We start from the raw sequence: 25,054 nt of genomic DNA, 5'->3' as shown, positions 1-25,054 counted from the left end.
TTACAAGAAAATTTAAAACTAATTAAAACTAGTCATGCATGCCGAGGTTCGATGCCATTTAGGTTTTATATTAACGATACACATCATTACAACAAAATCAGATCGTATACAGCAATATAAAAATTTAACGATACACATTGTTATAATAGAATCAGACCGTATAAGGCAATAAAATTTTTAGTCTCAGTATTATATATAGTTGCCAAAGATACTAGTAAAGTAAAAATCATAATATTGTGTAGTAATAGTACTGGTACTCAGGTACAAAGTAGGGGAAAAATCTGGACCGTACGATCTGACACGCGTGGACTGAGTCATCGATTTTAGAAGAAGAAGAAGAAGAAGAAGGAGGAGATGGGGGATCTGACGCCGTAGATATTATGATAGAAGAAGGAGGAAAAAAAAAAAAAGAAAATGGAAAACTTGTTCGTTCACTCCGCGCGTTTGAGTCGCTTTGACTCGGACTCGGGCTCTGCCTCGTCGATCGCGCCACGCGTGCGCGGCGATCACGCGCCACGCGTCTGCATGCGACTGAGTGTTGAGTGCGATCGATCCCTCGATACGTGACGCACGCTTCGCGGATCACGAGGCAGCCTCTCCAGTCTCCGCACGTGCGAGTATCCGCCACGTGTTCGATCGCCCCCGAGTGAGTAGATCCCCCCCTCCTCTCGTATCTTTTTTATTATTTCGGAAGATAATCAAATAATAACCGCGTGTAGAGCTACTCGACTTATACAGTATATATCTACAGCTGCAGTATTTTTTTTTATTATATGTATGTATATGTAATGATATAGTGAAGTTAATTGCTGAGTGATTTTCTTTAGTTACTATGCCATCCTAAAAAATTTTTATTTTTTTGCTTTTCTCAAAATTTATAGTATCAGCAAAAATTATTATTATCTTTTTAACGGTAAGAGTACACCATGTTGGTATTTTTGGAGTTTTTCTAAATCAATGGAGACTCAAAAAGTTCAATATTATTGTAAAAAATGATGTATCACATGTTTAAGATGCGAGAATTTGTATTTGAGATGTACATATTTGATTGTCCCACCTAAGAATAAACTTTTGCCTCCTGGATATAAACTTATCCTATATTTATCTATTTTAGTAAGTAAACATTATCATTCACATTATTATAAGTTTAAAGCACTATAAAACACGAGTTAATTAATTTAGTTAGCACCAATTCCAAAGTCCACACGAGCGCACATAATCAGATCAATGGCACTCCATAGCAAAGCACACGTGTGTGATGATCACAGAGCCCTATCTACAGTTGACCATTTTTTTTTTTCCTTTTCTTCCCCAACTCCCAAGTCCCCTAACCCACTCAACGCACTATACTAACGAAACAACAAGCATTGCATAATAATTAACCACAGCAAATTAAGGAAGAGTTTAACTACACTTTAGGTATGATTACTATCCCACACAAATTGTAGTGGTGGCATTGGGACCTGGAAAAAATAATGGAGTGGGTGGGGCTGCTTTAATCCATATATCACGCATGGGGATAATGGATTCTTCTTTTTAACTTTATGTTGGGGTGGTGGGAGGGGTATGTTGTGTTGTGGCTTTGTGAGCGTGGTGCCTTTAATTTGTTGGAGAATCCACGAACCAAATGGCTCTTCATGCTTTACGAAAGTATGCAATGGACCCCACAAAATATATCCCCCCACTTATATTAGTCAAGGTATGCTTCTATGGCTCTTTGCTCCAAATATAAATGAACTCTCTCTAAAGCATAAACAAAGAGTGGTCTACAACATTTCCTGGCCTAACCACGTACGTAGTTGTTATCCGAGTTGTCGTTTTCAGAGTTTGAAATTCAACTTTTTAGTTAACCGGCGTTTGGATTAACATAATTATAGTTCGATTGAAAATCATGTATGATGAGAGTAAAAATATTAATTTTGTTATCAACTAGAATAATACTAGGAAGATTCGCTGTTTAGTTATAGGCTAGATAACCAACCGTTCCTAGAGCAAGTGACACAAGGCTTGATGGTTGATATCCGAGTTTCCAAATTCGAATGCTAGTTGATTCACATTTCTAGCTAAATTTATTTTTTAAAATGAAATAAACGAAGCGGGTGACGTGCTACCTATCTCTCTCTCTCAAAAAAAAGTTATAGGCTAGATCTTGAATCCTTCTATGCAAGATGACTTTGGATCATTTCAAAGAAAATTTATTTTCAAAAAATTAAATCCATGGCTAGATCTTCTCTGTGTTTTTATAATGGATGATAAAACTAATGTCTCTACTGTTAATAAACTTGATTTACGATCGAATTACAGCTTCATCAATCCAAACACTCCCATATAGGATAGCTAAGTTCCCATATAGAATATATTTGACCGTAAATCAATCCAAAAGCTCCCTTAGCTAAGTTTCTTGTAGTGTTCCCAGCGCAAATGATAAAGAACTTGACAGTTAGTATTTATTATCCTATATGGGAAACTTAGCTATTTCACATTTTCATCTAAATTTATTTTTGTAAAGAATAAAACCATACAACCATTCTAAAAAAAAAAAAAAACTACTTATTCTCTCATATCCGGATTTTTTAGATATTTTGAGGGGTTCAGGGTAGCGACTTATCAACAAACTTTAAAAAAATAAAGAATGGTGTGTAATAAATGTCCGCCACATCGTTCTCTAGGTATGGTCACATTTTTATATGTGCGCGCGTGTATTACTAGGTCAAATGTTGCTACATACATTATTTGCATGATCAAATTAACTAATTCCTAGATTAATTAAGTGTAAGAACAATGATTAAAAACGATAGCATCACGCGTGCATCTAGTTATCAAGTTAACTAATTAATTGCATTATTTTAATTAGAACATTAATTAAGCTATTTTAGAGTTGATTGATGTGATGTTCACGAAGTAATTAAAGCTAGCTTAACTGACTATATTGTAGCATTGCCTACAAGTAATCTATTATCTATCTATCTATCTATTACTTTCTATTAATCTCCAATAACAAAAGCTGAGATGGCATGACCTTATTTTTTTGAAATTTTTTTTATTTTTTTATTTTTTAAATTCCACATAACCCTCTACATTCTACATTTCATACTAACTGTTTTTTTAGCAATTAATTTTCTACATTTCATACTAACTGTTTTATTTTTTTGTTATCTTTCTAAATGTTGGCTTTTAGTACAATTATGAGAGAGATGTTGCAATCATAAAAATACAGTATCACCTTCAATTCAAAAAGATAACAATCAATCTTTTTTCTACGGTAAAATATACTTGCTATTTTATGTTATTACGTTACCATGTACATTTTAAAATTTTAATTATTATTATTACTTTTTAACTAAAAAAGTTTAAAGTTTTATTTCTATTATCTACCCGCAGTATCGCGCAGGTTTCTGTACTAGTTAATAATAATAATAAGTTATTCTTGTGGTGTATATCATATTGATTTCATATTTGGCTTTTGAAAAAACAAACAAAATTAATCAAAATGGAACATAAAGAATATATAATCATTATTCAATAAGTTAGGTTCATTTAGTTTGACTATGAATCTTTATTAGCTAGGCCAAGTGTTTAATAAAACTACTTTTTAGTTTCTCAACTAGTACAAAATCAAACTCGTGCTTTAACCAAATCAAAGTGAACTCTTTACATAAAATTTAAACTTTGCACAGCTCACACCAAAGCTGCAGCCGATCGCCGGCCGACACGCGCACCCCGCAAATCCACGGGCATCGTGACAAGTGTCGCGCAACGACTCGCAACGTTGACAATGATTAATAAAGTGGTTATGGGACAAACCAACATGATTTAATCAAAAGTAAACAACCATTTGGTCCATCACCATCTCCTTTAATTTCCCCTACTTAAAATCTAAAGGTGGTTTTGGTGCCACCCAAAGCGTAGACCTCAAGGGGCGTCCCAGCTCCCCTTGACTCGCTCCTTTTTCTTTTGCTCCCTCCCCTCTAAACAAGAGAGCGTGACACAAAAAACTAATACTAAAGTTAAAAGTGTACTAAATTAAACCTAATAGAGATTATATTAAATTAATTTATTAGTGGGCAAATCTTCTTCTCAGAGGTCTTAAGATTTGGGTAGAGGTTTGGTGGCATAGGCATGCGTACTTTTGTTATTTTTTTATGTATGTGTTGGGGATTTTTTTTTTATATATATATATAATATTGTGTGTTTACTTTAATTGCTTTTGTATCCATAGGTTGCTTGGTCTCCATTTGCCTTTGAGGGGGAATCAAATCCCCATGAAATAAAAGTTTAAGTACAAAAGTACAGTATTAAGGGGATTAGTTATATATATTGTGAGGAGCTGAATAGGTCAGAGTATGGATCAGTGTGAGTCTCTCGTACTGGGGCATATCTTATGTGGAGGCTTTATAGAGGTTTAAGCAAGGGCCATTTCATAAAATTATTTGAAACATACTATTAAAGAATAGTTTTGTTAATTAATTATTTCTAGTTGATTATGACTACAGTAGAATTAAAAATTTCGAAGAAGAGTTTCTGCTTTCGAGGAGAGTGTCATGAAATCAGAGTTTTTGTTAGATTTAAATAAGAACCTAAAGTATGATCTATAGTACTTAAAAATCTATTTGTTAAGGATAGAGATTTTTGCAACCTTTTTCCTCAAAATGAATAACATTTTTTTTTTTTTTTTAACACAATTGATTTGCAACTGTTTTATCAAATTCTAACTTCATCAGGTTAGGAAAGGGTTTTTTTTTTTCTGAATAAAATGTGATACAGAAGAACTGAAGAATTTTCGAATAACAAAAACATAATACGAGACAAATACTTGCAGAAATTCATTCCTGCAGGATTTCTTGGGACACTTCCAAATTGCCAACACCTTAGTTTTTTTTTCTTGTTTTCTTTTCTTGAGGCTCTGCTGCCCCATCTTGTAAGCTTTTAACTTTGCAATTGAATGAAGCTATAGCATTCTATTATTTTCTCAAAAAAAAAGTGTCACTAAGGAAGACGAAATACTACATGATATCAAAAAATCTATATCTATATCTATACATTATTCTTCCTAAATTTACTACATAGTTATTAGGTGTGGGCTTCATCTTGAACCCGCTTAAGTTCTCGGCATACTTTTCTCTTTTTTAACTTGAACCGAACTGAATTTTTCACTTTTTTGCTTGAGCTGAATCAATCATTATTGAATGTAGGCTCCTCCGAACCGGCTCAAATTATCCATATATATATATATAATATATAGAGGACTAGCGGGAGCACGCTGGGCGGGGGCAACGCCGACGAGTAAGTGCCCACAATACCGTCGGAGAAGAGACAAAAGGTATATATATATATATATATATATATATATATATATATATATATATATATATATATATATATATATATATATATTTGAACTAAACCGAATCATATCTTTGCATTGCGCCGAACTGTTCCTCTTTTTCTTACATTGGCTGTTACTTTCCTTCATCGGTAAGATGAATCCCATCTCTTATCGTCGTTTCTTACATCGTTGTTTTCTCTACCCTTGTTGCCGTTTTTTATTTTTTCTCTAATTATCTACACACAAAAGGCTATATAATATTAACAAATTTATACCTATACATTATTTCCCATGAAGTTGCCATCTATATCTATATCTATCTATATCTTCTATACATTATTTCCCACGAAGTTGCCACGTGGCAATTCCTCCTTCATCTTTATCTCCTCCCCTCTTCTCACTTTTTGATGCTTTGTCTTCTCACCCTATTTCTACATGATTCTTCATCCTCTCACCTTATTTTTACACGATGCTTCGTCTTCCCATTCGCTTACCTCCCAATTAATGTGGTCACATAATCCAATTTTATATAAACAAATTGCTTTCAGAAAAAAAAGTAAATAAAATAAGATTTCTTCGTTCTTTTTTTTTCTTTTTTTTTGCCGCATAAGAAATATTCATAGTTTATAATTTTTTTATTTTTTTCTCTTTATGTTTTTAAATTGTATGTGGACTAAAACTAGGGTTCCGCAGATTGCGACGCGGCATCGCAGGGGAAAGTAGAAATAGATTTGGAGTCAATGATGGAAAAGAAATGATAGGTTTGGAGAGATCCGTAGGGGATGCTGTGACGAAAAAGGTGGTCAACGTCGACAATGACGGCAAAGGTGATGTGGAGATAGGGATTCGTCTTCCCGATGTCGGCAGTGCGATCAAGATGCATGCGTATGGAGTAATAATTTTATTGTTGTTTCTTTCATTATTATTTTTTATAATTTATTTACTAAAATTATGAGTTTTGTTACATTTGTACGTATACCTGTTTCATCTCTTCTATTTGTATATATGTTAATATATATTATCTTTATTTATTAATGTCTTATGGCAATTCAAAAAAATTTAAAATTTTTATTTTGTTAATCTTATGTCTTCTATAGTATAAGTTCGCAGCAATGCGCGGATAACTTTACGGGTGCGTTTGGTTCGTGCTATCTTTTTAAGATTCCTAATAATCCAATAGGAATAAAAAAATATAAGGATATTTGGCTAAACGTACTAAGTAATCTAGTTGGTAATATTAGATTTACTTGGGAATGAGATTCATCCCAAAGTACTAATCTCATTTTCTTGAAGGAGGGTGGGTATCCTCATATTAATGGATTGGAGTAATCATAATATGTCTAATCTTTTTCTTTCTCCCTACCCGCCAGCTAGTTAGTATTATTTTCCTTTACGCTCTAACCTCATATCTTTCTCTAAACTTCAACTGTTTTTCTCTCTCTAAACTAAGCTCTCTCTCCCTCTCGTTCTCTAAAATCTCAACTCTCTCACTCCCTCTAATCTCAATTCTATTTCTCTTCCTAATTCTTTAATTATGCTCTCTCTCTCTAACCTATATTCTCTCTTCCTGTTTTCTAAAAAGATGTTGAAATTTTTGATAACATTATCTAAAATTAAATAAATAAATAAATAAATAAATTGTATATTTTTTGTAATCTTAAATAATATGACTAAATAATATAACTGTGCGAACCGAACACAGGAATGCTATATTCTTAGTAATAGAATTAATTAGAATAAGATTCTCAGACATCTTTTTATTTTTAGTAATCTTTTATAGTGCGAACCAAACGCGTACTAGTTATGCATGATATGGTAATTAAGGCATGTGTGGTAACAAGTTCGGGCATCAGGTGGTTGAGGGGTTCACATGAATGCTCTCTCTCTCTCTCTCTCTCTCTCTCTCTCTCTCTCTGAAGTCTGTAAGCTGGCTAAGGAGGGCATCCAGCTACAGGCAGAAGAAGACAGGAGGAAGAAAAGAGGAGTGCTGACTGCAGGGTGAGGGAGGAGGGGTGAGATTGCTGGGAGCCTCTCAAGTCAGAAGCCACTATGAGAAAGTGATGTGCAATTTCAAGGGGATGGGATTTTAAAGCATGGAATCAGTGAAATGGAGCTCACACCCACACAAAAGCTTTCTCATTGTGATTTTAGCCATCTAATCATGTTCAACTAAGTGGACAAAATGGAATTGTTTAATTTATTTATTTTTTTTCATTTCTTGTTGGGACTTCTTAAACTAAGCCTCTTTCTTTTCTTTTCTTTTCTTTTTTTTTTTTTCTGGGGATTGAAATGATAGATAGTAAAGGTAAAATTACATAACACTTTTGAGACAAAGCTTGATGAGTCAAGTAAAAAAGAAAAAAAAGAAGCAATCATAATTTTCATGAGTTGGAATTAATCACAAATGTTGTCCCTAAACTTCCATCTGGATTAGCACCGTCAAACTTTAGAAACAAAACTCTAGAAATGAAACATCTACAGTAAAATTACTATAATTGAAACTCAAATGGAATTATTATTAGAACTAAAAATTTATGGACTAATTCTTTTTATTATCCTCAATGTCCAATAAACAAAATAAACGCATGAATCCTGGGCCTTAATCCCCATAATTTTTTTTTAAAAAAATACTATAGTATTATAATTAGTGAGAGAAAATTAAAAAGTAAAAAAGAAGAAAAAAGAAAAGTCTAACCCATGGTTCGAACCCAACATCATCTACAGTCGACAGGTATTTTGACCTTACGTTATTATTTTTGACTCATTTTACCTCCAAGCCCACGCAGTTTCCCCATTATGACAACACACTCCCACTACACTTCATGGTAAATACGCGGCATCCATCGAGGGCATTTTCGTCACAAAAGGCCGATAAAACTCATCCCCTTCTTCGCCTCCTCCATTCTCTCGTGAACTCTTTTATCCGAGTCCAAAGCGTTTGTTCCGAGTCCAAAGCGTTTGTGGTTTCGTTCTCCATTCCCCATTTCCACGACCTTTCCTCTCTCTCTCTCTCTCTCTCTCTCTCTCTCTCTCGCAAGTTTCGAGCTCGATCCCGATCCGCGCGTGGACGTCGCTTTTTGGGCTCTTTCGATTGGCGTAGGGCGAAGAGATCTCAGGTTTCTCCCGCGAAATTTCGCCCTTTTTTCCGGTTTTTTCTTGTGTTTATTTGATTGATCCTCGAATATTTCGGATTTTTACTTCCGGAATCGGTTTTCTTGATGCTGGATGGAATTTTTGTGCTGAAAAACTGATTTTTGTGGTACTTTGGTGGTCTTTTCCCTGAATTTTTTTTTTTTGGTGATTTCGTGTTAATTTCCATCAAAAACATCGTGAGCGTCTTCTTAGGCAGATTTGATTCCAAAAAGGCTCTTTTTTGCGACTTTTAGAATTTTTTTTTGGTTCGATTTGCTTCTTTTGTGGAGAAAATTAGGGTTTTTTTACCTTGATTTCGCTGTTACAGTTCACTGGAGGTGGGGAATTGAAGCTTTTGTGGTTACAGATTCGCAACACTATGCGGTGGTTGAGCCTCTCCGTTGATGTACTTCGAAAAGGGATCTCCTTGAATTTGTATTGTAGGGTTATTCTATAACTCTACTTTTTCTCCTCCCCCACTTTTGTGCCTTTTTCACTGCTCACTCTCTCTCTTCTTCTTCTTCTTCTTCTTCTTCTTCCTCTAAATCTCTGGTAACGACACACTTTTCCCTTTAGATTCCTTCTATTTGAGGTAATAAAAGGAAAAAAAGAGGAATTTTTAGGTTTGGTGATCCTCGCATCTCTCATAAGCATTTCACCTGACCTCCTCTTCTTCAAAGATCCCTTTTTTTGGTACTCTGTGGAGTGGTTTCGATCTATAGAGGGCTAGAGTAGTAATGGTGTGCCAAGCAGCAACGCAGACGAGATTCCGAGCGTTGAAACACGAGAATGGGATCGCCGGTAGCGCCACCATAATCGTCAGGATCATCGCTTGTTTCCAACCTTTGCAGGATTGCCAGGTAACACTAATGAAACAATAGTGAAGCTTCTATCAAAATCTAGAATTTTTAGCTAATTTGGAAGCATCTAATCTCTTATGATCTCTACAGGCCGAGTACTTCCGCCACCTCCTGAAGCCCGTCACGTAGATTAGCTTCTCTCTGCCGCTCAATCGAATAAAGGTGGAATTTTTACAGTTTGTTGGAGAAATTCTTGTGGAAGAACATTTGTTCTGTGGTCAATTTCATCTGGTATGGTTGCATTTCTTTACTTGTTTAAAATCCTTTTGTGTGTTTTAGGGGGAGTTTGTCATTTAGGTTTTTGCTTTACAGGTAAATTGTTTTGGCGGTTTCGATTTGAAACGTGTGTATGGGCAAGGATCACGACCCTTGGCACCAAGTACCCCATTCTTCTCCATGGGGATTCGGTACTTTGAACTGCGGTAATAATCTCGGCCCGCCCACTATCGCACAAGAGAACACCAATTCTATGGGTTTTCCGGCGTATGTTGACCCTTCTGGGGCCGCCACTTTCTCCGTTAATGGAGCTGTACCCTTTCCCCTGTATCACAATCCGATGATTGCGGCATTTGGGCTCCAAGAAATCACCTCTTCTCAGAGGAAGTTTACGGCTTTTGATCAGTCCAGGAATCAAACAAGCCTGATCTATACTTCTGTGGCTGCACCTTTGATTACTTCGCAGGGCGCGGCGAACCCATTATACATGGATTTGCAGGGGAGTAATGAAACGAATGTTACCGACGGAAATGGTGTTGAGGAGATGCACGAGGACACGGAGGAGATTGATGCGCTCCTCTATTCGGATTCTGAAGACTATGTTGACGAAGAGGAAGCAAAAGAAGAAGAAGAAGAAGCTAGCACGGGGCACTTCCCCGTTATCATATCCAAGGAAAGGAGCATAGAGGAGGTCGCAAGCTCAAAAACTCTACCGACAAAGAAACGAAGGCTTGATTCGGAGCTCGACGCATCACTTGTCGACACTGCGAGCTCTGCGAGAGTTTTCTACAGCAAGGATGACGGTGATGTAGAGTCAAGTTGTGTGGGAGCAGGCAACAAGAGAGAAGAAGCAGGTGATAAGAGGGAGAAAGAAGAAGAAGAAGAAGAAAAAGAGATATCTAATGAACCCAGTTACTACCCGAATAAGCGAATTAAGAGGGAGAGGATACGGGAGACTGTAGGGTTATTGCGAAGGATCATACCGGGCGGTAAGGGTAAAGACGCAGCCACCATTCTCGACGAAGCCATAAGCTATTTAAAATCTCTCAAGCTGAAAACTATGGCTTTCGGAGCTGCTTCTGCTTCTACAAGCGCACTGTAGCCTCCACTATCACCATTCACCACTACTCCTTACCCTAATATTATTATAAGCTCTACTGATTATTATTAAAATGTAGAATAAGTGGCAAGTGTACAAGGCTTTAGGAGTGGGATTTAGCAATAGTAGCAGTGGTTAACAGTGTGCCTGTGTGCGCGCAAGTGGGAAGGGCCCTTTTTTGGCCCAGTACAATGAGCCGGGGCCTAGAGAAAAGCGAAGAGCCAATGGGATTGCTCCACGCGTCTCCAATGATTGAATTTGGGAATCAACTACTCTTGTGTGGGCATATGTCTTTGGTGGATTGTGGAGGTCGGCGGACACGCCATCGTCAGTACTGGATAAGTTAATCTGTGCGTGATACATCAGTATACAAACGTATTAGTAGTAACTTTTAAAAAATTTCATCTTTATTCGTGGCGGTTGGAAGAGAAAGCGGGGGTTTATGATGACCCAATAAAGGAGAAAGATATAGGAGCTTGTATCACAAGAGATAGTTCACTCTCCTCCTTTGTTGATGCAAAGTAGAGAGAGAGAGAGAAAGAAAGAGAGGGGCAGTGACTTTTGACCCAAAGCGAAATGGACTCGTGCGAAGGCGCGCACGCTAGGCGCGTCTGAGGTCCAAAGGAGGGGAGAGTGATGGCTCTCTTTTATGCACTGTATATGTATAATATGATGGGGTAAGTAGCTTTTTAAGTAGCTTTACTTGAGGGGGGAGAGATCTCACTACTACTACGTATTCCTTTTTCATGATTTCGATGGGGGCTTATCTGAGGATCTTCCTTTATTTCTTTTTCATATGATATCGGAGTGGGTGCGTGGATGTGTTGTTATTCCTTTCTGGTTATCGAAGGTAAAAAAGAAAAAAATTTAGCAGTGTTACGTAAGAGTGTTAGTTCACACTCTAATATACCTCTATTATTTGCCTTTGCATGGGGTCATGGATATGATATGTCCCTCTCTCATAGAGGTGGGTGTTTGGATGCATGTGTTGGCACGTGGGGACGAGTGGAAAGCAGCGATTGTATAACTTCTTTTGTAAGTGATAGTGATTTTGTGTGTGATTATTTCTCTATATAATGGATAGGCCATTTTAAAGCAGCAATATTTGAGCCTTGTTTTATTTGTTATCTTTTATTGACACTTCTTTGTCTTTTAAATCTCTAATTTGCACGATTTCGGGCAACTAAATTAAAATTTTTTATTAAATTTGTTAATTATTTTGAATGGATTTAATTATTTTTTACCAGATAAAATTGCAACACATAATAATTAAAGGCCAATGAAGTTATTAAATTGTTGAATATCTTTAATTTAATTAAACATAATCTTAAAAAACAAGAAGGGAAGAAAGAGTGGATTGACTATTTAGTGGTCTAAAATTAAGATTTCCTTGTCCTACTGCGATCTTACTTTCCGTTCAATATAAAGTACCTGTAAAACTTCTTTAATAATCTGTATAAATTGACTCTACGGTTTTCGCAATAAATTGTATAAATGAATCAGATATACTTCCATATTTGGCAATTCCGAGGGGATTTACAGGGGATTAATTTGGTGTCCACTACTATACTTCATTAATATATAATATCCTAATAAGAGATTCATAGTGCCTTTGAAAAAGGCCATTATTAATGAGACAAGCTTTATTAGTGTAAGCACTTTTAGGTTTGGCAAAATGTCGCCATATGTTGTCATTAAGCGCTTTTCTTTGGGCTAAAAAATTATTATTTAATAGTGGTTTGTTGCAAATGTTGTCATTGTTGTGTTATAGATCAATTTCCCCCAAAGTAGCAATAATTAAAAAAAATGCTAATTCAATAGAAGCTTCAGCAATTTGCCTATGTCATTAGTGCCTGTTTGGAATTGATGGTCCACTAAGCCTCTTATAGGCAAAAATGAATTGGACAAAAGTATGTAAATTATTTTTCTTATTTTTTATTGCATGTGACGCAATATTTTCTAGAGTTCTAAAGTGACTCTTGCATGGGTAGGCTTTTGCACAACCCAACCTTGTTGAATGTGGACGGTCTTAAAGAGTTTATGACTTTTTCATCATGGGGATTTAAAAAGAAAAGAAAAGAAAAGAAAAGAAAAGAAAGATACCAACCCAAATCCCATGAAAAAGAGACTTTGGGTTAATATAGTTTTGGTACAGGGGTAATTTTGAATTCTGTATGTTCAAACCTAAGTATCTTAACGCACAACATCTTATAATCAATGTGTACTCCTATAGTGGCCATTACCCTTCTTAACTTTTAAAAGTTATATATAAATTTTTTTATAGTAAAAATTAAAATGTTATAAATTTTAGTTTTAGGGCAGTCAAATTGATTTTTTTCTTTTTATAAAATTTATGTCCCAATATTTTTTCGAATTCCTCGATCCTTTTTCTTCCGTTTTTATAGTCTTGCTCTTCCTTGAGCATATTATTGCTGTTGTTGCTAGCAATAAATAGCCAGTAAATCTGATAAACTCTTTTTTTTACTGTTTGAGATCCAATTTTTTTTCTGCCAAACTTAAATATTGGCCCTCCAGAATCTTAATTTTTAGCTTCGTCCCTGCTTCTGTGAATACATTTATTCCTTAATCGTCTCTCATATTATGGACTATGGTTTCTTCGTTCCGGGGGCCCAAAAAATATAAAAAAGGTACTGCTTCTCTAATTTATTTCATTGACAGTCGAGAATGGAAGTGTATTGAAGATATTACAAACAATACAATTTTTAGAAGGATGCAGGGTTCCTTATTAATAGAATATAATATAATAATAATTAAATATTAAATGTTTTTGCCGTTATTTTTATATAGCGTACGACTACATTTGGGCCATAATCCAACAAGTTGAGATCCACTTACCATTATCGAATTTGGACCACATACACAGCCCACTGTAATATTTGTCCGTCTAAATGGGCCGGCCCAAAATTAAGCCCAAAGGCTCTTAAATGTCATTTCCCAACTTAAACTTCATAATAATAATAATAATAACAATAATAATAATAATNTCATAATAATAATAATAATAATAATAATAATAATAATAATAATAATAGTAATAATAATAATATGTATTCACGTTCCATCAGAATAAATAAAAAAAAAAAAATTAGTCCGAACCGGAACCAAAATCCTTGCCGAGAAAGCTCCCTCGGTTTTGCTTCTTCTTGAATAATTTTATTATTATTATTATTATTTACCCGAAGGCGAAATTAAAACCCTCGCTTCCTCTCTCGCGCTCCCTTTCCGCCACCGCGCGTCTCCTCGGGCGCCCGCGATGTACAAGCTCGGACGGGGCGGAGGCGGCGCGGCCTCCCGGGACGAGACCTTCGGCCTCGCGCGGGGGGACCCCCTCGAGTTCGGGGCGATCATACGCCTCACCCCCGACCTAATCGAGGAGATCAGGCGCGCCGAGGCCCAGGGCGGCGTCGCCAGGATCAAGTTCGACTCCAACTTGATCAATCCTTCGGAGAACGTATGCCAATTTGATCTTTTGTTTGCTTCAAACCTATTTTCTTCGTATGGAATTGCTTGAGCTGTTGATTCGTATTGCATTGCTCTGATTTAGATTGAACTTTGGGGATGCTACTTTGTTGGAAGGGGAATTGAGTTAGTATTGGCAAATATCATAACTTCTTATGGATGGCCCGTAGTGTGAATGCATTGAAGTCATTCTTTAGAGAGAACTTATCTCTTAGCAACTTTTTTGACGCTCTATAGTTCCATTCAAAATTGGACTTGCTGTTAGCAAATTTTGACTAATTTCTTCACAGTTCATTAATTCCTATTTACAGGTGTATCTGTTTATATTAGTAGGATACTTCGTTTTTATGGTAGTTCATGTGCGTTACCAGGTACTAAAGATGAAAATTACTTCCAATAATTTGACAAACGGGGCCTGTCACTATGATTTGTATCGGTAGTTTGGTTGAATATGTAGCCAAACTCATATTTTCGAATAAGGCTATGCATTATGACATGCTCTATCTGGTATTTGCAGATTACTATGTGAAATATATTTTTAAATTTGTATATCTTCTCCTAGAAAGACAAAATTTCCTATCCATGCGTTATTCTCTTATATACATTCTGTTTATCTGTATCAGGTCATAAATGTGGGTGGCAAGGAATTCAAATTTACATGGTCAAAGGAACTCGGTGACTTATGTGATATTTATGAGGAACGTCGTAGTGGAGAAGATGGAGATGGATTGCTTGTTGAGTGTGGCTCTGCTTGGAGAAAGCTGAATGTACAGCGAATTCTAGATGAGTCAACAAAGAACCATGTCAAAATGCGCTCCGAGGAGGCTGAACGCCAATCTAAATCTCGAAAGTACGACATATGATTAATCTGTTGTGCCCTACCACTCCCTTTTACCATTTTTTTTAGCAATATATACTATTATTTCATGCCTTACAGTTCACTCGCCATGCATCACAGTTTAGAATTTAAGGGGATACTATGTAGATGTGCTTTCCATTTGGCTGTTCATGGCATGCTTTTTGTTTTCTACTATGATATGTTGACCGGACTTCCCTTATGTATAACAGAGCAATTGTATTAGACCCTGCAAATCCTTCTGTGAAAAGTCAGGCGAAATCAATGGCTGCAGCCGCAGTTGAAGGCGAGTACTTCAAAATTTGTTTCTATAATTTACGTTTTATCAACTTTTTCACATAAGAACCATGTTGGAACAAGTAAACTGGTGGTGTTGAGGTTTTACGAGAGCTTTACATTGCTTAACTAATACTGAAATTGGTATTATTACAACGAAGAACTGCCTTTTTGTAAGTTCATATTCTGCCTATCATGTAACTGCAAATGATCAAGAGCAGTAGTTGTGGCTAGTTTCCACTGCATTAATATCTCATACATGTTTGCAGTGCTTCCTTTCTCCCTCCCCACCTCTCTTCGAGATTTTATTTGTTTTAATCACATTTGATGATTCCTTTCAGGAAATATGCGGAGGATGGGATGGAAGAAAAAGGAACCCTTTTTTAAGAAGCGAAAGGTTGAATCAAGTCAAGGTTATAGCTTTGTCCTTTGCTTGTGAAATTTAATTGTAATAAGCTTCATGTATGTTATTCTCAAATGTCATTTTGTGTATATGAGAGGTATGAAGGCCGCCTGTTACAGATTTTTTTTTTTATAAAAAAAAAAACTTAGTTAAGTAGGCTTTTCATTCTTCCTCCCCATATTACAGAACAGTGAATTACAATCTTGTCTAACATTTTCTTTTGCTTTGCTTCAGCTCCCACTGTTGCTCCTCCTAAATCTATTACGAAAACTGGATTATTGTCGAACAATGTTGTGAAAGGAGTTCCGTTAGTATCGCCTGTTCCCTCACCTCCTGAGCAATCTCGATTGGCCGTTTCTGCATCCCCTGCTGGAATTTCAACTGCTTTTCGTGGAAATTTAAATTATGAAGAAATTACCCCTGCAAATGTAAATAAAGAGGAAACTAGCAACTTTGAGAAAGAAACACCTAGCAGGGCTGCAATTGGAGTGAAAAATCGAATAAGTGGACATTCTGAAGGCATTGGTGACAAACCAACAGATTTGCAAAACTTGTTGATAACTCGACTCTCAGAAAATCCAAAAGGGATGAGCTTAAAGGTATGCTTTGTTTTCGACAAACCATGTTGGTTAGTTGCTCTATAAATATTCTCACTTTTTTCTTTTTGTGGCAAGGCTAGTAATCCCTTGCACGTACAAATAAAAAGTTTAAGTTACTATAAACTATCAAGATGCTGCTGAGCAGAGCCAAATAGCCAATATGATCAACATTGCATGGCCAAAACTACTTATGCTACTTGCCTATGTTATAAGTTTAACATCGTGAGGAGCTTTCCTTTTCTGCTTTGGTCTTGGCAAGTTACCTTCAAAGTCTACTATGTGAGCTGCGGGAATTAATTTCAGACAACTTCAATCTGTCATGAAGAATTCAAATGGAGTCTTCATGATAAGAATTCTATGACACAGTTTTTGCATTATTTATCTCTGCCGCCAAAAGCTAGTTAATCTGATATTACGGTTGCGCATTATTTATCTCTGCTGCCAAAAGCTAGTTAATCTGATATTATGGTTGTGCATTATTTATCTCTGCTGCCAAAAGCTAATTACTCTGATATTTTGGTTGCTCTTTTAACTCCATGTCTAAATATTTTTCTAGGCTTTGGAAAAAGCTGTGGGAGAATCTATTCCAAGCTCTGCAAAAAAAATTGAGAGTCTCCTAAAAAATGTAAGTAATATATAAACTTCTTAGTATGCAAATGTCGAAAAAATCAAGGTCAAATCTTGAAAGCAGACTTTTTCTGTCTTATTCAAACCAGATTGCATCTCTCCAAGTGGCAGGAAAGTATTTTCTGAAGCCGGGAGTAGAAGTTGAAAGCTCTAAAAGGCATATATCTGACAGTGGAAGGTAATAGCATTGATTTTTTTTTTCTTTTCTTGTGCCATCCCATTTTATTTGACTTGTTGCTTAGATATTTAATCTTAGTAATTAAGTATTGTTGCTTTCGTTCTGTTGAGAGTTCCTCTGAGCCTTGTCGATAGTTGTCTTTCAGATATGTCACTTTTTTCCTTGTAGTAACTATATCCATGCTCAAATTTCTAGATCAAAGTGCCTCCTGCCACTATATGTGAAAGCGAAAATTCTATAACTACCTTCCATTTTAGCCATTTCTTTTCACCTGTGTAACCATGTTGCTAAGTAGATAGTAGATCAACGGTAGACTTGAATTGGATATGTCTTTTCTTCTTCTTCTTCTTCTTCTTCTTTGATATTTCATTACATCAAGAGGATTAATCCCAGTACTGATGTTAGCGTTTTAGATAATTTGCTTGTTCTTCGTATGTTATACAGGATTGTAATCGTTAGGTCCAGTGTGTTCTGATATTAGTATTGTAGTTAATTCGCTGGTTCATATAATGTGATACTTAGATAGATGCACATAGGTGTGTTGCAGTAAAGTAATATAATTCTGCAATATGGGGTGTACTATATTCTACAACATTATTATATGGTTTTCAATTTCAGTTGGCCTTTGATAAGATTGTACCTCTCTTACCTTTCTAAGGTCATTAACTTTATATCATTTTATCGAGAAGATAGGCATGACTATTTGATCATCGATACTTAGATAAATGTACATTAATCTTCGCAGCTCTCCAGAGAACGCACCTCTTCATACATTAGTTGCAGAATCAATCACTGTAGACAAAGACGTCATTGAGAAAATCGATGAGAAAGCCCATTCAGACTTGAACGTAGAAGAAGAATCATCCCCTTTTGAGAAGATTGACATAGTGGGATCCCCAGAAACTGTTGTTGGTGATCAGAAGGTCAACAATGACAGCGATGAAAGAGCTTACAGTTCTAGTGAAAGCGGAAGTGACAGCGACAGTGAAAGCGATAGCAGTGGCAGTGGGAGTGACAGTAGCCGAAGTAGAAGCAAAAGCAGAAGCCCTGCAGGAAGTGCTAGTGCGAGCAGCAGTGACAGTGAAAGTGATGGTTCCTCTAGCAGCAAAGAGGGTTCTGATGTGGTAGTTGATATTACCGATGATGAGAAAGAAGTGGAGCACAAAACAAAGGAAGCTGACTTAAACTTGTCTCCCTCGCCTGGAGAATGGAAAGCAACTGAAGATCAGAATGAGAAAAGTATTCTTGGAACGAACCAAGAGAAAAGAGTTGCATCACCACTCTTTAATTTGAATGAATTTGAAAAGGATGATGACGCAATTCATGCAACTTCAGTTACTGAAAACTTGTCTCATGGAGTGAACTCTAAGGACCATCAAACATTGGGTATTAAACACTCAATGAATAATCAAAGCAACCGAATTCTGAAACAGAGCTTTCCACATACAGCAGTGAAGGATAAGCCTATCCATGAGCTATCAAACATCAATGAAAGAAGCTTGAAATCCAAATCAAAAAGGTCCTTGGGTTCTGAGAGCTTTCTGGAGAAGCCAGAAACTGCTAAAAAGCCAAGGGCTGCAAACTTAGCACAAGTCATGCCCCCAGGAAAAACTATGGATGCGTCCGTTTTGGACAATGTACATTATTTGTCTCCTGATGGACCTGTGCAGGATAGGCCGAAGAAGCAGATAAATAATGCTGAGTGGGATGGACGTACAAGTGTAAATGCTGATCAGTCAACGCAAAGATTTGAACAGATTAATGCTAGGAAGAAGGTTACAGATAAAATGCAGAGAACTGGCAATAATGTGGAAAACTTGGGAAGAGGCAATACACATGAAGGGGTTTCTGTTCGTTCTGATGAGTTGGATTCATTCACTACAAAGAACAGGAGCACACAGGATAAACCTTCTGTACCAAATGAAAAAATGCGTAAATTTGGGAAAATTGTTAACACCGACACGAATGATAAATATTTAACCAAAAATGCTAGGGATTCTGACAATCATTTAATTATTTCTGACTCCTATGATAGAAATTCTACTGAACTTAGTGGAATTATCAGAGATAATGGTCAACCGTCTCGCAAGAACAAGCTTGATTTTGAGAAATCCCCAGCTAACGGGAAGGGAAGAATGCTCCAAAGAGAGCTTTCCGATCTTGAATTAGGTGAGTTTCGTGAACCCCTTGTTGTTGAGTCGTCTGCCAAGAATAAGGGACAATACGAGGAAAAAGGTTCTTTCAAGTCATTAGAGAACAAGGTGAGTGCTGTTGATATCACCAGTTCTGATATAAGTAAGGGAAGAATTGCTCCAAATGAACTTAATGAACAGAAGGAACTATCACCCTTGCTTAAGGATATCACGAGGCCTCCGAAAAAGGCAATGCTTTCTCAAAATCAACAGTTCTCGAGGATCGACCATTCTGCTTTCGAGAGTGTAACGCATTTGGATAAGTTGGCCGAAGTAGCTAATAAAAATGACTCAAGAGCAATCCGGGGTGTGAATCTGGATTATGCAGGTTCTGACAAGAAAAGTCCTGTTGCTAGGTTTCCGCAACATGATAATAAGCATGATGGTCAGATGGGTAATAAAAAGGTAATGGAATCCAAAATGCAGAAGTCAAATGCCCTTGGAATGTCTGTGGAAAGAAGTAAGAATAGTTTTGCTGTGGAGAGTGATGTTAACGGCAGGAAAAGAATGGATTGTTCTTCTGATGAAGATAGTTTCTTTTACTTAAAGTATGACAAAGATGAGCCGGAGCTCAAGGGCCCTATAAAAGATTTCTTGCAGTAAGTCACACCTTTGCTTTGTTAAAACTCAAAACTATTTGTTAGTTTCCTTGTTTTTTTCCCCTCTCGATAGTTGCTTAAATGAGCTGCTTTATTTGCTGCAATTTTTTTTATAGCCATTCTTTCTTGATATATATATTTTGCTAATCTGTTGACATGACGCATAATGATGATTTCCACCTTATATCTTTTGAAGCAGAAAGTTTCTTATTTTGCTCTAATTCTCTTGCAGATACAAGGGATATGTGCAGGAGTACAATGAGAAATACGTAGCCTACTGCTCTTTGAACAAGCAGTTAGAAAAAACACGGTACATCTATGGATTTTTCTTGTTTTGTGGCTGTTTGGCTGCACTGTCACACCCGCGTTTGCGGCTGCAGTTGCAAAAAAGGTATTTTGAGAAAGCTCGGCATGCGGAACTTTCATAAAATGGCATGCAGTGTGGCCCGCCAGTGGGCCCCAACCTGCGGCCAAACAGCCCCTTTATAGTGTGTTTGATATGCTTTCCTTTCCGTTTCGCCTGCTAGTTCCTTTTTATGCAGGCGGTTCAAACATATCACTTCGTCTCATTTTTGTTAAATCTCCAAAGCTTTCCTAAATTCATAAAACAGTTTAATAATCTGTCATATGTATCAATCCATTTTGTGTAGGAATGACTTTCTCAACATTGGTCGTGAGCTTGAGCTTGCTAAAGAAAGAGATATGGCTGAATATTTTAGTATCGTAGATAAGCTGAGAGACATGTATCGCCAATCTGAAGCGGTATGTTTCCCATATTTTAACATCACTAAATAAACTCTTTGATTGTCCGAGATGTCTCTCTACATGCAATAATACATACATGTTATGAACATGCGAGACAGTGGTCCTTCATGTGAATGTTTTTATATTATACTTTGGTGTATTCTTCTTGTTGCTAGTATTAGCTATAACTATCTATTCTATGTAGCCCTGTTGCCCTATCCTTACTATAATGTTATATTTTATACAAAATATTCTTACCTGTGTGTGAAGGTGTCATAAGGTTCTTCTGTTTCCATTTGATGTATTATTCGATCATCACATGAAAGCCCGATTTTCTTACCTAAATGAATTAATCTCTTAAAAAACGGTTCTCTCTATTTTTGCTATGTTTGCCGAATATGTCACTGCATGAATATGTTAGATCCTCTTATTAGTTCCGAATGGTCATTGAAGGGAGATAATTTTGATGAATATTTCAGACTAGATTAATATATCTTCGTAAATCATATACCTGAACTGATCCATTAGGTCATTCGTCTGAGATTTTGTTGGCACATTTTAGTGACTTATTATTTAAACTTTTATATGTATATTTATTTTTAACAAATGTAGTCCTGGAGGTAAGACTTGTTGTGAAATGAGGAGGACAGAAAAACATTAAGCATAAGTTGTTTGCGCATCTTCTATGTAAAGAATTCTCTCTCTCTCTCTCTCTCTCTCTCTCTCTCTTTATTATATGTATTTGTTTCTCATTGGAAGTTGCTTTTTCCACCAAAAAGAATTTTACTATGTTTGCATGCTAATATCTGGCTGCAGAGACATAAGCAGATGAAGAAAGTTTTCATCCTTCTGCATGAAGAGTTGAAGGTGTGGTTTCAACTTATCCTCAAACTATGATTGATCCCCCTTTATTCCTGATATCATATTGAAAGACCCTAAATGATAGTCAGAGTCTTATTATACATATTGTTTCTCAAAGTAACAAGCGCATGCTTATGAAGTATCGTTGTTCACAGAGCATCAAAGAAAGAATTAAAGAATATGCTGAGGCTTATGCGAAAGAGTGAACATGTCTCGTTATTTGAAACCTGATGTCATGTAAGTTTCTTTCCAACTAACTTAGCTTTGAATTATGAAGATATTTAACTTACGCCGACTAAGGATTTCTTATCTGTTGCGCCATGCAGGACATTTATGGTTGTTTCTCAGAGGCAGTCCTGCTGCACCATAGCAGAAGTTTGAAGCACCGTAATTTGGGGTATCGCCTTGCGGAATAAAGAGTATTTATTTGGTTTAAATTACTTGATGGAGGGGCCTCAATCAGCAACAGAGATATTAAGATGCCACAAACCTCCGTGGCTCATTCAGCACCCTCAACTGTGGGCATCTGGTTCTCAAAAAGCATGTGTAAGGTGTGGCACAGATTCCACTCTTTTCACCTGTTTTTCAACTGGAGGACACTTTTTTACCTATATTGGCAATAATTTGACGACGCTGCTGATGATAAACCCGGCAATTTGGCATCTTGGTCCTTGATGGAGCGGCTCGCCTTTTTCTTTGCTGTAAATATTAGTGGCAGATGTCCTCTTCTGTAAAATTATTCGTACCTTTCGGGGTACTTAAAAAGTTGTATCTTAGAATATAATTTTATGAAACGGACAAGGTTGGCGCGCAAGGAAGATCTATGGTCAGCTTTGCGGAGTGTGCTCAGATTTACCGGAACAAGATGCTTTTCAATACATGGCAGGTTCTCGAATGTTTAAAGATAATATTCTCTGGAGGAACTAGATGCTTGTTAGCAGTAGACCTAGCATTTTGAAGAGCTGCACTAGAGAGACTGTAGAAAATCTCTGTTGTCAATCTAAGCTCCGAATCTAATTATGTAAAAAGTGAAAGAACTAGTCCACTAATTATTTGGGAGGGAAAAATGTTTAACTTGTTTCTCGGAGAGTATGTTAGTGTTATATATATATATATATATATATATATATATATATATATATATATATATATATATATGTATATCTCAAATAAATCAGCTATATTTCGTTCTGTACTTGATCAATTAGTTCACTCAAGCTTTAAGAATCTTGGGGTTTTTTTTCCACCTTTTTAAAACCTTTTTATTCACTTTTTTGTAACTTGTAAGAATAAGGTTGCAAAGAGAGATTCCTTGTTGGAATGGTTGCGTGCAACAGGGATTGTTTAGGAAAACCCTGTATTCAAACATTTTGGTTTCTTTTTCTTGAAAATTTTATACATTGGATTTGGATGATAGAGTTTAGGCGATATGCTCGCTAGGAATATGTTTATATCATATGGATAACATAACATGCTTCCTTGCGGCATTTGCATGATATCAAGCTGACGGTGCCACGTGAAGGCATCCGAACACTCTGCTGTGAAGATTTCTTTGGTGCTTTTTTGTTTTTTTTTTTTCCCCTTTTCTTTTTTGTGCCCCAGAGAACTCAGCTTTAAAATTATTGCATTGTATGTGATGTGCTGTTAATTAAATTATCTTTATCTACTCATGAATCCGATCAAATTTACTCCTAAATAGTCTAATAAATCTATTTATTGATAATCATGATAAACTTTATTTTTGTTGTTTTTTTTTTTTTAGAGAAAGATAATATGTTACATGCTTCATTTATTTTTTTTAAAAAATAAACTTAGTCGGAAATGTAAATTAATTAGAATTCGAACTTAAAATCTTAAATACCAACCACCAAATCTTTATCACGCGCTCTAGAAACGGTCAGTGATAAACTTTGTTGTTTTTTTTTTTTTTTTTTTTGAGAAAAAAAGATAGCAAGCTACCTGCTTCATTTATTAGAAAAATAAACTTAGCTTACAAATNTTTTTTTTTTTTTTTGAGAAAAAAAGGTAGCAAGCTACCTGCTTCATTCATTAGAAAAATAAACTAAGCTTACAAATGAAAGCAGCCGAGGCATCCGACAGAAAAGAAAAGAAAGAAAAGACGAAAAAATAGAGGACAAAAAAATAAAAGGTTAGACAAAAAACCCGGAAAATGACAGAAAAGAAGCAGAAAAAATAGTTTGTGGCACTCGGCAATGTCACTTAATCCAGGTTGACATCAGGAGTCTGACGCGTTCTAATGCACGGGTAGGGTTGGGAAGCTTCACTTGGAAAAAAATGTCGTTCCTCTCAGTCCAAACAACCTACCAAGTGGCAGTCAGTAGAGGTAAGGCTTCCGATCTCTTCTGAGTGTCCAGTAGGTGAGCAATCTAGACCAGAGTTCTTTTGCCTCCTCGAGGGCGTTATCAAGACTTGCGGTCCTTGAGTATCCATAACATCATTTCTACATTTAAGTTATCGTAAAATCCGTAACAGATTTGACATTGTCAGTAATCTAAAAACAACAGTAAGTAAACAAAGAATTTGAACAGCTCTTGAGTATCAATAACATTTTATATCCAAAAAAATTTAAGAAGAAGAGCCCAATTTATGAAACACAACGAATTTCATATGGTTATTACAACTGTTACATTGTTTGTTTTTTTTTTAGCTCTTTTTGTCGGCACCAAGGATCTAGGTCAATCTGGAGAAGAGAAACCACAACAGACTCTGGCTTGTGTGTCCCGTTGGAGGAGGAGTTGCTTGTTTTGGACGGCATCGAATTCGTTCGAGAAGTTTCCAGCCAATTAGCGTAGTGAAACGTGATGAGGCATCGTACCAATATCCTGTTGTTGTTGTTTTCCTTAAAAAAAAAGAATTAATTTTTTAAATTTTTTTTTAAGTTTGTTTTAGAGAAGTTGATCCTTTTTCATTTAATTTTTTCTAAAGAATTAACTCATTTATAAATGTAAAACAGCTAAACTTCAATTTTGAAATCTGAGATATAAATCATTGTGTTTTTTGCCAACTGTAATATCCTGTTTTTAGATTATTAATTTTTGACAGTATAATTATTTTAAAAATTAATTACTTTATTTTATTTAATATGGTACTAGGGCAGTGGATTCTGAGTAGTGCAATCGATTTACTTGAATTCGGATTTGATCAGAAAAGCTCTTAAATTTGGATGACAATATTATGCCATGTGAGTTTCACTGGAGTTTCTAATTGTAAAAAAGTTTTCGGTTTATGAACTTCAATTTAAAATTCAGCTAGGCCAAAGTTATTTTCTCATTAAAGTTAATATTAGGGGAGCAATTTCGTTACACATAAACTAAATTCAATCAAATTTAGTTAATATATACTTAATAGATTCAGTGAATCATTCTTTTTGGGCTAAAATATATAAAATCTTTCTGTGAAAACTCGATTTTTTTTTTTTTTTCTTATCATTTAAAAATCTACACTTTGCCTCTTTATAAAATAAAAATTATTTATTTCATCCCTTACCGTTAGTAATCCGTTAGAATTCCGTTTATAAAATATTATTATATATTTTTTTATGCCAAAAATATCCTCAGTCTTCTATCTTGTAAACATGTTGAGAGG

General features: G+C 35.9%; 2 protein-coding genes across 3 annotated transcripts; both read left to right on the top strand.

Moving 5' to 3' along the window:
• LOC109721291 (transcription factor SAC51-like) lies at positions 8,216 to 11,735 on the top strand. Of its 2 annotated transcripts, none has more exons than XM_020248815.1 (4): positions 8,216 to 8,442; positions 8,826 to 9,318; positions 9,409 to 9,549; positions 9,631 to 11,735. In XM_020248815.1, exon 4 carries the CDS (start codon positions 9,668 to 9,670, stop codon positions 10,634 to 10,636), a length of 969 nt encoding a protein of 322 aa, XP_020104404.1. In that variant the 5' UTR covers positions 8,216 to 8,442; positions 8,826 to 9,318; positions 9,409 to 9,549; positions 9,631 to 9,667; the 3' UTR covers positions 10,637 to 11,735. The 2 variants fall into 2 exon arrangements, with proteins under 2 accessions (XP_020104404.1, XP_020104403.1); XM_020248814.1 differs by having other exon boundaries at positions 8,787 to 9,318.
• Positions 13,759 to 22,528, top strand: LOC109721187. The gene is made up of 13 exons (XM_020248636.1): positions 13,759 to 14,105; positions 14,737 to 14,963; positions 15,182 to 15,255; positions 15,587 to 15,658; positions 15,883 to 16,247; positions 16,804 to 16,872; positions 16,964 to 17,052; positions 17,798 to 19,843; positions 20,076 to 20,153; positions 20,494 to 20,605; positions 21,404 to 21,454; positions 21,604 to 21,685; positions 21,775 to 22,528. The coding sequence occupies exons 1-12, from the start codon at positions 13,908 to 13,910 to the stop codon at positions 21,652 to 21,654; spliced, it is 3,432 nt and encodes a 1,143-aa protein (XP_020104225.1). The 5' UTR covers positions 13,759 to 13,907; the 3' UTR covers positions 21,655 to 21,685; positions 21,775 to 22,528.

The sequence above is a fragment of the Ananas comosus genome, linkage group 15 (genome assembly GCF_001540865.1).
Source record: "Ananas comosus cultivar F153 linkage group 15, ASM154086v1, whole genome shotgun sequence".
In the NCBI taxonomy this organism is placed as follows: Eukaryota; Viridiplantae; Streptophyta; class Magnoliopsida; order Poales; family Bromeliaceae; genus Ananas; species Ananas comosus.
Note: the sequence above shows the minus strand (reverse complement) of the source record. Positions and strands in the feature narration are given on the sequence as shown.

Coding starts and splice junctions, on each gene's coding strand:
- LOC109721291 (XM_020248815.1), top strand. CDS start 9,668: ATGGGCAAGGATCACGACCCTTGGCACCAAGTACCCCATTCTTCTCCA.
- LOC109721187 (XM_020248636.1), top strand. CDS start 13,908: ATGTACAAGCTCGGACGGGGCGGAGGCGGCGCGGCCTCCCGGGACGAG. Junction 16,248..16,803: donor CAAAAGGGATGAGCTTAAAG/GTATGCTTTGTT, acceptor ATATTTTTCTAG/GCTTTGGAAAAAGCTGTGGG. Junction 16,873..16,963: donor TTGAGAGTCTCCTAAAAAAT/GTAAGTAATATA, acceptor TATTCAAACCAG/ATTGCATCTCTCCAAGTGGC.